Source organism: Ctenopharyngodon idella, chromosome 10 (genome assembly GCF_019924925.1).
Source record: "Ctenopharyngodon idella isolate HZGC_01 chromosome 10, HZGC01, whole genome shotgun sequence".
NCBI classification, from domain to species: domain Eukaryota; kingdom Metazoa; phylum Chordata; class Actinopteri; order Cypriniformes; family Xenocyprididae; genus Ctenopharyngodon; species Ctenopharyngodon idella.
In genome coordinates this window covers 16,600,382-16,617,723 of record NC_067229.1, presented here as the reverse complement: position 1 = coordinate 16,617,723, position 17,342 = coordinate 16,600,382, and the positions used below count along the sequence as shown (strand labels likewise).

At 36.7% G+C, this 17,342-nt stretch overlaps 1 protein-coding gene across 1 annotated transcript; it reads left to right on the top strand.

The window, feature by feature from the left end:
• The first annotated feature begins 2,082 nt into the window (after nt 1-2,082).
• jagn1b (jagunal homolog 1b) lies at nt 2,083-6,386 on the top strand. Its single transcript, XM_051910935.1, has 3 exons — nt 2,083-2,218; nt 4,495-4,606; nt 5,468-6,386. Exons 2-3 carry the CDS (start codon nt 4,518-4,520, stop codon nt 5,928-5,930), a joined length of 552 nt encoding a protein of 183 aa, XP_051766895.1. The 5' UTR covers nt 2,083-2,218; nt 4,495-4,517; the 3' UTR covers nt 5,931-6,386.
• The last annotated feature ends 10,956 nt before the right edge of the window (nt 6,387-17,342 follow it).

Sequence of the window (17,342 nt, the reverse complement as noted above, 5' to 3'; positions counted from 1 at the left end):
AGCAGGGTCAGCACATGCTGAGGCGCACAGTGCGCAGAAGTCGCCCTTCCTGTTCCAACATGACTGCGCACCAGTGCACAAAGCAAGGTCCATAAAGACATGGATGAGCGAGTTTGGTGTGGAGGAACTTGACTGGCCTGCACAGAGTCCTGACCTCAACCCGATAGAAAACCTATGGAATGAATGAGAGCGGAGACTGCAAGCCAGGCCTTCTCACCAACATCAGTGCCTGACCTCACAAATGCGCTTCTAGAAGAATGGTTAAAAATTCCCATAAACACACTCCTAAACCTTGTGGAAAGCCTTCCCAGAAGAGTTGAGGCTGTTATAGCTGCAAAGGGTGGGCCAACTCCATATTAAACCCTACAGATTAAGAATGGGATGTCATTAAAGTTCATGTGCATGTAAAGGCAGGCGTCCCATATATACATACAGGTGCTGGTCATATAATTAGAATATCATCAAAAAGTTTATTTATTTCACTAATTCAATTCAAAAAGTGAAACTTGTATATTATATTAATTCATTACACACAGACTGATATATTTCAAATGTTTATTTCTTTTAATTTTGATGATTATAACTGACAACTAAGGAAAATCCCAAATTCAGTATCTCAGAAAATTAGAATATTGTGAAAAGTTTCAATATTGAAGACACCTGGTGCCACACTCTAATCAGCTAATTAACTCAAAACACCTGCAAAGGCCTTTAAAGGGTCTCTCAGTCTAGTTCTGTAGGCTACACAATCATGGGGAAGACTGCTGACTTGACAGTTGTCCAAAAGACGACCATTGACACCTTGTACAAGGAGGGCAAGACACAAAAGGTCATTGCAAAAGAGGCTGGCTGTTCACAGAGCTCTGTGTCCAAGCACATTAATAGAGAGGCGAAGGGAAGGAAAAGATGTGGTAGAAAAAAGTGTACAAGCAATAGGGATAACCGCACCCTGGAGAGGATTGTGAAACAAAACCCATTCAAAAATGTGGGGGAGATTCACAAAGAGTGGACTGCAGCTGGAGTCAGTGCTTCAAGAACCACTACGCACAGACGTATGCAAGACATGGGTTTCAGCTGTCGCATTCCTTGTGTCAAGCCACTCTTGAACAACAGACAGCGTCAGAAGTGTCTCGCCTGGGCTAAAGACAAAAAGGACTGGACTGCTGCTGAGTGGTCCAAAGTTATGTTCTCTGATGAAAGTAAATTTTGCATTTCCTTTGGAAATCAGGGTCCCAGAGTCTGGAGGAAGAGAGGAGAGGCACACAATCCACATTGCTTGAGGTCCAGTGTAAAGTTTCCACAGTCAGTGATAGCTTTGGGATACCATGTCATCTACTGGTGTTGGTTCACTGTGTTTTCTGAGGTCCAAGGTCAACGCAGCCGTATACCAGGAAGTTTTAGAGCACTTCATGCTTCCTGCTGCTGACCAACTTTATGGAGATGCAGATTTCATTTTCCAACAGGACTTGGCACCTGCACACAGTGCCAAAGCTACCAGTACCTGGTTTAAGGACCATGGTATCCCTGTTCTTAATTGGCCAGCAAACTCGCCTGACCTTAACCCCATAGAAAATCTATGGGGTATTGTGAAGAGGAAGATGCGATATGCCAGACCCAACAATGCAGAAGAGCTGAAGGCCACTATCAGAGCAACCTGGGCTCTTATAACACCTGAGCAGTGCCACAGACTGATCGACTCCATGCCACGCCGCATTGCTGCAGTAATTCAGGCAAAAGGAGCCCCAACTAAGTATTGAGTGCTGTACATGCTCATACTTTTCATGTTCATACTTTTTAGTTGGCCAAGATTTCTAAAAATCCTTTCTTTGTATTGGTCTTAAGTAATATTCTAATTTTCTGAGATACTGAATTTGGGATTTTCCTTAGTTGTCAGTTATAATCATCAAAATTAAAAGAAATAAACATTTGAAATATATCAGTCTGTGTGTAATGAATGAATATAATATATAAGTTTCACTTTTTGAATAGAATTAGTGAAATAAATCAACTTTTTGATGATATTCTAATTATATGACCAGCACCTGTATGTGTATCCTTTGTATCAATCCTCTAAATGCAAATCTCGTTCCCACTCCGCACCAGTGAGGGCGATATTGAAGTATGTCCAAACGAACGCAAATGAAGAAGAAGAAGAAGAGCTGCATTGCTCACGTTTCTACTGTGTATGAAGTAGTTTGTTGGTTCATGTCAAAATAAGGTAGGTATATTATACTATGGGTCTTCATAAGTTTGATACATATTAATGTGCGTCTGCTTATTTGTAAAGCCTATTATGACTGTGAATTAATATGTATAGTGTCTCTTAGAAATCACTTGTACTGTATCTGTAGGAAGCGTCAGCAAAAGCTGTAGAAGTTGGCTTGAGTGACAGATAGTTGTGATCTAATAATTCATTGTTTTAGATTCAGAAATACCTTGACAATCAGTAAAATCCAATGATTAAATCATACTATGCGTGGATTAATCTAGTATCAACCAAGCTCTTTTACAGATCAGTACAAGGTCGTGAACTCATGAACAAACAAACTAAGTTTAAACTTTTAAAAAGCAGTTAGTACTTTATACTCAGTAAGCTATTTCGCTTTTGGAAATAGAAAGAGCCTTTATAGTTTTTGTTTAACAGGGCTAATTTGGTTAAAATTTAATGCACGAGACAAGTCGAGTATTTACGGAAGCTTATGTCTAACTTACATTATTTGTATGCATAGTGCCATTATTCGCTATTCATTTGTATTTCTTCGTGAAATAATTATTGGGTCAAAAGCAACAAAGTACACAGTATCGTGGTATAAGATTTGCAGTTTATTCCATGGTGATATTCTATTTTTTTTTTCATTTACGTGTCTTTATTAATTTCCTATAATCCTCTTTTATTTCTGTGGAACACAAAATATGTTAGGCAGAATGAGAGTCACGGTCACTATTTACTTTAACTGGAAAATATGGAAAAGTGAGTCTGTGAACCTCCAGCAATCTGCCTCTGTTAGTGTTCCTCGGAAGACTGTGAGGGAGTTTTAGGGTAACTTTACTGCGTGCTTTCCTGGTGTTTATAACCTACATGTTGGCAAATTTTGTATTTAGGCACACAGTAAAAATATTAGCCTAAATCTGTAGCATACTGATGTGTAACAAAGACTTTGAGTGTACTCACCATTAAAATAGTTGAAGGCGGCGGGTCTCCGAGTGATACTAGTCATTTATAAATATAGCCTAATTATGTTTCAAGTTCCGTAATTGTGCGTTAAATATGAATTTTCTGATCATAGGCGGATGGTGACCCAACTCCATGAAAAGTCTAAGGAGATGCGCTTCCCATTTAAAAACACATTTAAATAGATTTCCTTGAAATAGTTGGTAACACTTTACAATAAGGTTCATTAGTTAACATAAACTAATAATGAACTGCACTTATACAGAATTTATTAATCCTTGTTAATGGTAACTTCAACATTTACTAATACATTGTTAAAATCTTGTTAACATTAGTTAATGCACTGTGAACTAACATGAAAAAACAATGAACAACTGTATTTTCATTAACTAACGTTAACGAAGATTATTAAATACAGTAACAAATGTATTGCTCATGGTTAGTTCATGTTAGTTAATACATTAACTGTTTAACTAATGAACCTTATTGTAAAGTGTTACCAAATAGTTTCATGTTTCTTGCCACTGCACAACCTAAATATCCCAACATAAACACTGCTGATGAATTATTTGTTAATAAAGCATCTACGTTCACAAACCACTGTTAATTTGAACAGATTATGTAACGTTACTCGGGATTTGCATGACAGAAAGCGCGCAAAGGGCACTCCCATTATAATCACAAAAAATCTCACTCATTTTATTTAATCGCAATCTCAAGAAGTTCTGTAACAATAAATGAAACTGACTGCACAGTGAATCTCTTATTTACATAATTGTTTGTTATAACGAGGGGATATTTGCCAGCGTGCAGAACTCAGAATCCACTCGCCGCTTAAAACGCCAGAGTTTTTGTTCAGTGCTAACTTCTGATTGGTCATTGTGTTCAGGAAATCAAGATATGTTTGTGATTGGCTACATTGCTCAACACTGCAAAAACACCTTGTAAGCCTTGTTGTTCTTCAGAGCACAAACAGATACGCACTGGATCATTTGCCAAATATGTTTCGCTAATATTACGGTGTAAACTGATCCTAGAACAGTAGTTTATGTGCAGCTTTTCCCTTTAAAAGCAATCAAAATCAGTAGAGATTAGTGTTCCTGTGAGCTAAATGCTGCTGAAGACATTTGGTTATGGAATACGTGAATAGCCAAACCCACAGAAATACGGATTTTGCTCTCAATCTGTAAGTATGCTGAATGACCATATGATTAGGGGGCACTGCCCCCCAATCCCCCCCTTGGCGACGGGCCTGGTGTGCTGTTTTCTTCATGTAGACTTTTACACAGAAGTGAGGTAAATTTCGAATTTACTTTTGCCAGGTTGTCGACGGTGTTGGGTTGCCATGGCATCACGAGCAGGACCGCGAGCTACAGGAACAGACGGCAGCGACTTTCAGCACCGCGAGCGAGTGGCGTCACACTATCAGATGAGGTACGTATGTTGTGAATAGACCTTTTCTTAATCTTTGATTGTTTTTTTTTTTTTTTTTTTTTTTTTTTTTACGGGAAGGAAAGCAAGGCTGTGAGGGATAGAAATACGTCTTCAATGGGTTGTACTGTTATTTAATGTGTTTTTGAATTGTTCTGCTGATGAAACACTGCAAAAATGTTTTTCCAAGAAATGTCAGTAGACAAAAAAAAAAAAAAAAAACTTGAGCCGTGTGATTTAAAGTGATTTATCAGCTTTTATCACATTTTTTTTTTTTTTTTTTTTTTTTTTTTTACAGTGGAAGCCATTGAAAACATGGCAAGTCTATGCCTTACAGCCTCGCTTTCATACCTAGTCATGGCGCTGATCTGAATAAGGTCTATTGGTGTTAATGTAAACAATATGATTCGTAGTAATATTTTAATCTTGTATTTACAGTGTTGCGTGTGGTTATTCCTGATTTACTGTACTTTTTGAACTGTTGAAAACAAAAAGCGCCTAAGAAAATCCATTTGTAATATTTAATAATGTCTGTGTGTAGTACTGTATTTCAAAGTACATTGGCAGTTTTAGAAAGTGCTTATTAGTACCTTGGGATAATGCACTTGTAGTCCTAGCCCAAGTACTTAAATTATCTAAAATTCATCCCTATGTTCACATACTGTGATATTAATAAAATAAAAATAAAAAGGTAATAAACTTATGATTATTAACATGTTATCCAATATTTTAAGAAATGATGGGGACATATATGGGGAATGACCCCTTAAAACTATTTAAAATACTGATCTATTACTGGATTAATCTCTGAAGTTACAAAGTTCCTCTGATCCTGTTAACCTGACCCTTCTCAATCCCCCCCAGTGTGGCACTGAAGTCTGAGATCAAGAAGCTGAACATCGCTCATGCAGTGGTCTGGTTGCTTGTAGCAGCACAGGTGGTGGTCAGCCAGCTGAACCTGGTATCCCATAAAGTGGTGGCCTCTCCGTACCAATGGGAGTACCCATATCTTCTGAGCATCATACCTACTGTCTTCAGCTTCATGGCTTTGCCGAAAAACAACATCAGTTACCTGGTCATCTCAATGATCAGCGCCGGGCTTTTTTGTGTCGCTCCTATTCTTTATGGAGGGATGGAGATGTTTCCTGTGGCTCAGCAGCTTTATCGCCACGGCAAAGCTTATAGGTTCATCTTTGGCTTCTCTGCCGTGTCTATAATGTACTTACTCTTGATTATTTCAGTTCAAGTACATGGCTGGCAGATCTACTACAGCAAAAAGCTGCTGGATGCCTGGTTCACCAACACACAAGAGAAAAAGAAGAAATAAGAGACTGATGGAGAATAATAGTGTGTCAACTGCTTGTTTGTGTCTTTACTTCCTCTTTCTGAGAGCTCTTTGATCACATACGTTTTTATGCTTACCTGACTAACTAATTTGAGCCTAAGGAGAGATCAGATTTGTTAAACCAGGATGTTCAGCATCAATCTTCTCATCCACTGGATCTCAGCCCAGAGTCTGCTTAGGTTTGAACTGCTGCCATTGTAATCTGTTTCCACCACGTTTTCCACATGCCGTTTAACAGATACCTCAAGTCTTATCCACAGGGGAGTCAGTGGGATTCCAGACATCCCTGGGAAATATATCTTCAATTATGAGGAAGCACATGGTGTGTATGATGAAATTCCACCCACAGCATAGTAATCAATTTACTACAGTAATATATGTAAAATAGTCTGCTCTTTTTCCACCAATCATCTTACAATAAAATGATTAGAAAATGTACATTTGTTTTCACGGCTGTTTTAATTCTTGTATTATTTTTAGGCCCTCATTTTTCTCTTTATATAAATATGGAAAAAAACATGTCTAAGTATCAATTTTACAGTCCTCCCCTCCCTTCTTCTTTCCTCCCCTCCACTGATTGAAACAACCTAAGGTTACGGTTTTCTAGAAATGGTCAGCAGGTAATTAACTAAGGTTTGTGACTTAGAGTAAGAGTTGACATCGGGTTTATATATTTGCTTGAGATTTGTATCTTTATAAGGAGCCATAATTTGTGACTGCAATGATGTCAATACTGTAATCCTGTAAAAGTTCATTTGAATCAAAACTATAATAAATGAGTCAGTCCATCAGATTTCCACAACATCATCAACCTGAAGAAGGAAATAATGAAAATAACATGTAGATGACTTCAAGATATTTGAGCTGTATTGTATAGTTTCAAGTTGATGCATGAGACTGGCTTTTGCTGTACGTGACTGACTACTTCTTTAGGTCTCATCCTTTTATAACAATTTTGTAGCCAGGATGTGAGTGGATAACAGCTGAGTTGATGTGAAGGTTTCTAGGCAAGTGTATATATTCCCTCACTCTCATGGATGCATGGGTTCTAAGCTTTATTAGCTTACACAGATTAAAGTGTTTAACCTTTGCACCTCAGTCTTATTCCTTTCCTATGGAAGTTCTTAGAGAACACGTTTCTGTCATCATTCCAAATATACTGTCAGTAATAATCTAACAGTACGTTTTCAACATTAAACCATCAAATTAATGTACTATTTGGGTTCAATAATGTTTCCAAGCTGTAGGCCTACATTAATTTCGATAAAACTATAACGATTCACGATTAAAAAAAAATAAAAACAAGTTACAACCATTAATATAAATACCCTTGCACACTTTCATCTACAAATTTAGGCCTTTTTGTAAAGAGGAGTTGTTCGTTCCACTGACCTGTTGACAGGAAAATACGTCTCGCCTGAATGTTCTCGTAATCATCCAGGTGTCCAGCACGTGCATAGATGCATTTAGGATATTAATTATTTCTATACTATAAAGGCAGTAACGTTTCTATCATGATACGTTTCGTGCTTTTTGGGTTTTTGCTGGCGTTATCAGTATAGAGAGATGCTCCGTTAATTTGCCTGTTGTTCAGTGGCGTATCTGAAATGCGTGAACGATGACAATAATTTGCATGTAATACTAGGCTCGCTTTGAATAACAAAATGAAGTTAAGAAAAAAGTAGTTTATCTTTAAAGGTGTGACATACGTCAATCTTTTACACAATGCAGTGTTTATTTAGCCGTGAAATCAGTTTGTTTGTCAATGGCACAATGGTAGTGCGCACGCGCCGTATCGTGACTGATTTACATCGCGTGCTCATGCTTTGAATCTCTTCATGTTCTGCACAGATTTATATTTATATAAAGAAATATAATTACGTGTATACACATTTTAAGATATTAACATAATATTTTTCCCATCTAGGCACATTTGACATGTTGATTTAAAATCCTTAATGGGGATAATCATTTACTGACTCGATCTCATCCAGATTTATCTGACTTATTTTCTTCATATGAGGCTGGTCATCTGAAGAAAAATGTCATTTTTATCTGGGATGGCATGAGGGTGAGTAATGAGAGAATTTTTCATTTTGGTTAGTAATTACATGACTACACTGTTATCCAGAATAGTGACTAATGCCTATGTGTACTCATGTTCTCTAATTATTTTAGTTCAGCAGTACATTGCAGTCATGTCAAAGGTTATCACTGTCAGGTTTATTGGCATGTCAGCTTTTCTCATGATGATTTAAAGAATTATGTTATTCTGTATACTTACAGCCAAGTAATGATACAACCTGCCTTACTCATGTTTCTTGTCATCTTTGGTTTTGCAAAACATTGCCCATTACCATGTCCATAGGTTTTTTCCCCTTAGAAATGCAAATACATCATGTCAAACTCAACATCTGAGATCCTCCTACATAAGTCATAACCAGACATGCTCGAGAACCAGATCTGGATCATTAATGGGGAGATGATGGATCGCTCCATTCTGCTGCTCATGTTTCTTTCAGGTAAGTGATTATTGTAACATTACAGATTAACTTTCAGACAAATGTAGTGCAAGGATTTTTTGTTTTTTGTTTTTTTGTTTTACCTTTACAGATACAAGAATCCCTTTATTTGTATATCTCTCTGTCTGTGTGTATATATATATATATATATATATATATATATATATATATATATATAGATATATAGATATAGATAGATAGATACATTTTGCACACACACATCTTTAATTATAATACATGTTTTGTGTGATCTATATAAATATAATTATCATAACATATTTATTATGTTATAATATATATGATTCAAGATCATGGCAAATATTCCAGTGTTTAAAAAAATATTTGTATAACAGCAGAAGCCTGTTGATCTGACTAAATTACCTTGTTTGTTATTATTATTAGTAGTATTTTATATTTATATTCACATTTATTTGATTAAGCTTGAAGTGAGACTGTGCATATTTTTTTTTTTACGTTTTTTGAATGTCAATACTTTATTAGCCTAAAATAAGTTTATGAAATATCCAGTTGTACTTTGCAGTTTTTAATTTTATTGGCTTGCATTCTAAGTTGGATTCTCCAGGACAGGCTGATTTGCATGTGTCACGGTCATTTAAAGAATTGTGTGCAGGGATTTCACTTGCAAATGATCTCAAGGTGCAAAGCTGTCATGGGGTGGTCTATCTCTATAGTATACCATATTTATTAGGCCAGGGAAAAAGCGGCCCTACCCATAAAAATGTTGTCTTGGCCCTGTCTGGGTGTATTAAATAAACTGCAAATAAACTGTCAATAGGATAGAGCTTTCATTTTTTAAAAGGGTTTACAAAACAATATATGAAATCACATTGTACCAAAAATTAAGTGCTGATCTAAATCAAATTGTTTCTTCTTTTTGAACAGCATTTATAAACGAGGTGTCACTACAGCACGCCACACCAACTGGCAGTCCTTACTCAAATACTACACCATTCAATACCACTGCCATCACTTCTTCAAACACCACAACATCTGCCACTACAACCAACACAACTACATACATCACTACCATGTCCACCACCAGTCCCACCACATCTAATACTACTACCACTCCTGCCACGTTTACTACCATGCCAGCTACCACTCCTACCACATCTACTACCACTCCTGCCACGTTTACTACCACGCCAACTACCACTCCTACCATGTCTACTACCACATATACTACTACTACCACGCCAACTACCACCAGAGCTACTCCCACCATATCAACCACAACTGCCACTTCAACCACTTCGTCAACATCTAACCTGCTTTCAACCACTCGTCACCCGACAGGTACGCATTGCATAGGAGTTCTCCTCTTCTGGAGGGCCACTGTCCTGCAGAGTGTAGCACCAACCAGCTCCAAAATACCTGCCTAGAAGTTTCTAGTAATCCTGAAGTCCTTGATTAGCTGGTTCAGGTGTGTTAAGTTAGGGTTGGAGCTAAAATCTGCTAGACAGTGGCCCTCCAGGAACTGAGTTTGACTCCCCTGGACCAAACCAGTGAATGTGATTTCACCAAATACAACATGTTTCTAGAACAGCACCTTTGTTGATCTTGGAACAACATTCCAATCAACAATCAGATTTGAGGGACAAGCTTACAGTTTATGACAAGTCTAGGCTTACAATCAGGGTTAGGTGCTTCAACATCAGTGTTGTTTACCATTTCCCTCTGATTTTAGGGATATTTTATGGGTAGGTTTAGGTTTAGGGGTAAGAATAGGGTTAGGACTAAATTTTTGGACAGTAATGTTGTTCCAGATCAACAAAATGTTGATCCAGGAACATGTCTTACTTAGCAAAATCATGGTGACTGGCCTGTAAAACCATTTCAAGTTTTGGTCCAGGATGACGATGACTTGTTGACGTGACAGTACCCAAAATGACTTTGTTGCAGGTAATACCTGTCCAGAGGAAACACTCAAAGGTTTGACTTTTCCTCTCTCTGTGATCGGCCAGATTACTTATTCAACACAGCTATGCCCTCCAGGAACAGCCAATGGTGTGTAAAGTTATAAAAAGCATACATCTATTTTACACTACTGCTATTCTTATTGCATGGCTTGAGCTGTTGGTAGGGTTTCGAGGCACTGTTTTAAACTGGTTTAAGTCCTATTTAACTAAGAGAAGTTTTTCAGTTGCCTTTGGTGGATTTACATAATCTTCGGCTCCTCTTACATGTGGGATTCCCCAAGGATCCATTTTGGGTCCCATTTTGTTTTCATTATGTATGCTTCCAATTGGGTCTATTTTTTTTTTTAGTATCATTTCACTGTTACGCTGATGTTACCCAAATATATATGTTATATATATATATATATACACACACATATAGTTGTTAAAATTTGACAAACAGATCAATGCTGTTGTCAGATCAGGTTTTTTCAATTAAGAACACTGACAAAGGTCAAGCTATTTTTGTCGTTTTATGATTTTGAGAGAGTGATGCATGCTTTTGTGTCTTCTCGTCTGGACTATTGTAATTCCCTGTATGTAGGGATTAGTCAGTCCACTTTGTCTTGATTGCAAATTGTCCAGAATGTTGCTGCAAGATTGTTGACAGGCTCTTGGAAACAGGACCATATTACCCCTATTCTGTCTTCTCTACATTGGCTGCCAGTCCGTTAGAATTGATTTTAAGATTTTGTTGTTTATTTTTTAAATCTTTAAATGGCCTTGCACCACCCTATCTTTCAGATTTGTTACAACCATACTCACCGTCCAGATCACTTAGGCCCTCTGACCAGAAACTCTTGACTGTTCCTTAACAACATCAAGGTCAAAGCGTAAATTATGGGGCAATCATGCTTTTTCAGTGATGGCTCTGAGACTCTGGAACAGATTGCCTTTGAATATTAGAACAGCCTCCACACTGGGGTCTTTTAAATTTCTTTTAAAAACTCATATTTTTTCATTGGCTTTTTTGTAGGTCCTTATTTATTGATATTTTGCCATTTAATGTTGTGCGGTTAGATGTCTGTGTTGTAAATAAAATTGGTGTGTAATATATGTTTTTTTCTTTTTGTACATGTTTAAAAAGTGTACAGAACATTGGTCAACTAACTGTTGTTTTTAATTGTGCATTATAAATATATTGCCTTGCCTTGCCTTCAAAAGTGTGGGATCAGTGTTTTTTTTTTAAGAATTTTATTTAGCAAGGTTATTGTATGTATTAAATTGCAAAACTTAAAGGGTTAGTTCACCCAAAAATGAAAATAATGTCATTAATTACTCACCCTCATGCCGTTCCACACCCGTAAGACCTTCGTTCATCTTCGGAACATAAATTAAGATATTTTTGTTGAAATCTGATGGCTCAGTGAGGCCTGCATAGCCAGCTATTTCCTCTCTCAAGATCCATTAATGTACTAAAAACATATTTAAATCAGTTCATGTGAGTACAGTGGTTCAATATTAATATTATAAAGCAACGAGAATATTTTTGGTGCACCAAAAAAACAAAATATCAAGTTATATAGTGATGGCCGATTTCAAAACATCAAAGCATGAATCAGCGTGTCAAATCATGATTCGGATCGCGTGTCAAACCGCCAAACTGCTAAAATCACGTGACTTTGGCGCTTTGAACCGCTGATTCGACACAAAAGATTCATAACGCTCCGAAGCTTAATGAAGCAGTGTTTTGAAATCGGCTATCAATATATAAGTCGGTATTTTGTTTTTCTGGCGCACCAAAAATATTCTTGTCACTTTGTAATATTAATTATAAATGTCATGTTTTTAGTACATTAATGGATCTTGAGAGAGGAAATGTCATTGCTGGCAATGGAGGCCTCACTGAGCCATCGGATTTCAACAAAAATATCTTAATTTGCGTTCTGAAGATTAACGAAGGTATTATGGGTGTGGAACGGCATAAGGGTGAGTAATAAATTACATTATTTTCATTTTGGGGTGAACTAACCCTTTAAAAGTAGAAGTAAAGACATAATGTTACAAAAGATTTCTATTTAAAGTAAATGCTGTTCTTCTAACTTTCTATCTATCAAAGAATCCTGCAAAAAAGTATGATTTCCACAAAAGAATTCAACAGCACAGTTGTTTTTAACATTGATAAAAAATGTTTCTTGAGCAGCAAATCAGCATATTAGAATGATTTCTGAAGGATCATGTGACACTGAAGACTGGAGTAATGATGCTTTGCCATATATATTAAATAGAAAACACTTATTTTAAATGATAATGAAATTTCACAATATTACTGTATTTTTGATCAAATAAATGCAGCCTTTGTGAGCACAAGACTTCTTTCAAAAACACTAAAAATCTTACCCCAGACTTATAAATGGTTTTATATACATAGGCAAAGCAAAATTTACAAAGCTTTTTTAATATTTGTGTCCTATATCACCAATATAATTGTAATGTTGACAAACTGCACATTACATTAGAAATGTCCAAGACTCAAGCTGCATATACGTCTTTTTTTACAATAGAAATCTTATAACATCTATACAGTGATTTAATTTAATTTGTGTCAGAAGTACATATCAAAATATGCTAAACTGCAACTATTTTAGTTTAGGTATGTCATTTTTTGTTTGTTCTTAAGTTAACATGTTTAACCTGTCTCGTATGTATTTTATGTGTTCTTTAGCTGGTATTCCTATGGCCTCAGCACAGTGTTTGAACTTAACAATCTTCCACGCATTTGGTGCACTTAAACTTCTGGATTGTGACTTAAACCTGGAGCTGTTCGAGAGCAAAGTCAACGTCTGTATTTACATCTTTACTCGGGGACACTGGGGGACTGTTTAAACAAATTCACATTTTGAATGACAAAAGTTGATACTGCCATTTTTGTTTTATTTTAGATGTGGTGGTGATGTTGGGACAAATTGTTGCACTATGTTAATTATTATATTATATTATATTATATTATATTATATTATATTATATTATATTATATAAAAATACAATTATTATATAATTAATATATTAATATTTAATGGCAGTTTAATTAAGAGTTTCATTATTGCTGGCACACATACATTTCCTAGACCAAAATACATGTTGAGTATAATTGTTGTATAGTCTTTGAAGTGAAATATAAAAAAATATTCGGTTACACTTTATTTTAAGGTGTCCGTGTTACAGTGTAATTAGTATTAAGTAATAATAATTTTACATATACTTACTGTAGGATTAGGGGCAGGTTTAGGGATAGTTTTGTGCAATTATGCATAATTTATAGTTTTACTACAGTATTACTACAGTAACTACATGTAATGTGTAACAAGGACACTGTAAAATAAAGTGTTCACCAAATATTACAACTGTCTCTGGTTTACTGTAGTCATGACGTAGTCAATTGTTTGAACTCTGCCATTTTGAGAGCATTTTAAACTGCCTTTGATTAGACAACAGACTGACAGTGGTTTTGATTGTTTCATTTAGGGAACTCTGGAAACAAATATGTATGTTGCCTCCAGTGTCCAGATCCTTACATCCAAACCTGAGCAGCTGACGTCCCAGAACATCACCTCAGCTGCTACGATTGCCAATAGCCTGCTGTCCTCTGCAGTGTTAAATGAGGCAAGAATCCTAGATGAATTTTAGCACATGTACAGTAGAAACATTAATGGGGACCTATTATGCCCCTTATATTATAGATGTAAAATAAGTCTCTGGTGTCCCCAGTATGTGTCTGTGAAGTTCCAGCTGACAATAACCCACAGATCATTTTAGTATACCGTGTTGTAAATGCCCATTTTTGAGTTGAAGGAAAAATATGCTTGTGCCTTGGATACTCTGCCAAAAACTAACAAAACATCTGTTTGGTTTTGATTATCATCTCTATCGCAGCCACGCTCACATGACATTGCAGTTCTTCATAATCATGAAAGTTAATTATTTGCACGCGTTTTAAAGCCATAACAGTTTAAACTCCTTAATATATGGTTTTCTGAGCACACACATCCGAAGCACGAACACAGAAAGATTGCTATCAGATGGCGCATCCTGTGAGTATTAATCTGATTAATCTGATACAGTATCTCATAAAAGTGAGTACACCCCTCACATTTCAGCAACCATTTTAGTATATCTTCTCAAGGGACAATACTATAGAAATGAAACTTTGATATATTTCAGAGTAGTCGATGTGCTGCTTGTATAGCAGTACAGATTTACTGTCCTCTGAAAATAACTCAACATACAGCCATTATTGTCTAAATAAAAACAAAAGTGAGTACACCCTAAGTGATAACAGCTCTACATCTTTTAACCATGCAAAGCCACATGTCCTATTCATCATGTTCCTGTTTTTGTCTGCTTGACAGGACCATACAAATTTGTGTATCTTGTATTAGAGCAGTTTAAATTTGGTGCTTTAAGTACAGTTCTCTCATACTGATCACTGGATGTTCAACATGGCATCTCATGGCAAAGAACTCTCTGAGGATTTGAGAATTAGAATTGTTGCTCTCCACAAAGTTGGCCTAGGCTATAAGAAGATCAGTAACACCCTGAAACTGAGTTACAGTACAGTGTCCAGGGTCATACAGAGGTTTTCCAAGATGGGTTCCACTCGGAACAGGCCAAAGAAGTTGAATCAAAGAAGTTGAGACCTTGTGCTGTGCATCAGGTGTAGAAGCTGGCTTCAAAAAAGAGATGCATGAGTGCTGCCAGTATTGCTATAGAGGTTGCAGAAGCGGAAGGTCAGCTTGTCAGTGCTCAGACCATACGCCGCACACTGCAACAAGTCGGTTTGCACGGCCGTCGTCCGTCCACAAGGAAGCCCACAAACAGTTTGCTGAAGGCAATCTGTCCAAGAGCATGAATTACTGGAATCATGTCCTGTGGTCTGATGAGACTAAGATAAACTTGTTTGGCTCAGATGGTGTCCAGCATGTGTGGCGACACTCTGGTGAGAAGTACCAAGAAGATTGTGTCTTGCCTACAGTCAAGCATGATGGTGGTAGCATCATAGTCTGGGGCTGCATGAGTGCTGTTGGTTCTGGGGAGCTGCGCTTCATTGAGGGAAACATTCCAACATGTACTGTGACATTCTGAAGCAGAACATGATGCCCTCCCTTCAGAAACTGGGCCAAACAGCAGATTTCCAACATGATAACAACCCCAAACACACCACCAAGATGACAACTGCCTTCCTGAGGAAGCTGAAGGTAATGGAGTGTATGTCTCCAGACCTGAACCCTATTGAGCCCCTGTAGGGCATCCTCAAGTGGAAGGTGGAGAAGCGCCATGTGTCTAACATCCAGCAGCTCCGTGATGTCATTATGGAGAAGTGGAAGAGGATCCCAGGAACAACCTGTGCAGCTCTGGTGAATTCCATGCTCACACAAAATATTGACACTTTGGACATAGTTTTGACATATTCACTTAGGGTGTACTCACTTTTGTTTCCAGGTATTTAGACAATAATGGCTGTATGTTGAGTTATTTTTAGAGGACAGTAAATCTGTAATGCTATACAAGCAGCACATTGACTACTCTAAAGCATATCCAATTTTCATTTCTATAGTATTGTCCCTTGAGAACATATAATAAAATGGTTGCTGAAATGTGAGGGGTGTACTCACTTTTGTGAGATACTGTATGTCTTATTGCATTTAAACTGTCAAATACACACAAGGTTATGTCAAAAACACACAAAGTTCACAAACACAGTCTGTTATGTCTGTGAACATAAAGAGCAGGGAAAGAAGCCGCATGTGTATATTAGATCTGTGTATTAAAATGAAAGCAGTGTAATATACATTACCTACTGCTGTATATGCTGTTAATGTGAACCAAACAACAAAAGAAAAACAGAAAATCACTCCCTGCTCTTGATTCAATAACTTTAGTAGCTTTATTAAGAATACAAGTTTTACTTGAATGCTGCAGTTAAATGCTCTGGCTAGAAGATAAACATGGCGGACTGTGTACAGCTCACTCAGTGGAGGAGCTAAGCTAATAGGACAGTTTCCATTAATTCATGGGCGGGGCTTACCCCTCTTCTCTTACGTAAGAGTAGGGGGAAATCTGGAACCACTCGTTTGGAGAGACTTTTTTTATGATATATGGGGATTATAAAAAAAGGAGTGGGTAGATTTTACCATTATAGGCTGGTTGTTTACACGCATTGTGGACACACATCTATGTTCAAACACCTTCATTATGTAGAAATCATTATGTAGAAATGTAATATTATAAAATGTTTTTATTATTATTATTATTATTGTACAGACAGTTGCAGTGTCAGCAATGGCCACCATCAGTCAGCTCATGCAAACTGTTAAAAACCAATACTCTGAAGATACTTATGATGCCCTTGAGAGGTATTTACACTACTCTATATCCAATACATTTTGATATTACAAAAAATAAATAAATAAATGTTTTACCTGGTGAGTTTGTCGACTATGTTACAGAAAAACTGTATGCCACTACATACACAAAGTGCTACACTTTGTGTATGTGACTTAAATATTCAATGTTTCTTTGGTCTATTCTGCCATATGTACAGTGATTATTTTAAAAGACTTCTAATAGTTTTATTTTTTGACCATATTTGTGTAAAATTCTCAGTAAATTGACCAAAATATTGACCAAAATATTCTCACCGCACGGTCATATTATAATTATTAAATTATATAATTGTTAAATTATACGTTGGAGTTTTTCCCTCTTTTCCACCTCGCTTCTAAAATTTTGAATTGGCGTTAATTCGGGGCCAGCAATTGCTTGAGTGGTGAGTTCATTATTATTCTTAATGAAAAACACAACGACAAAACTACAATGGCTACAACCAGGATACAAATGCTCAGAAGTGCAGTACCAATATATGCAAGACTTAGCAATGAGTGACAGAATTGACC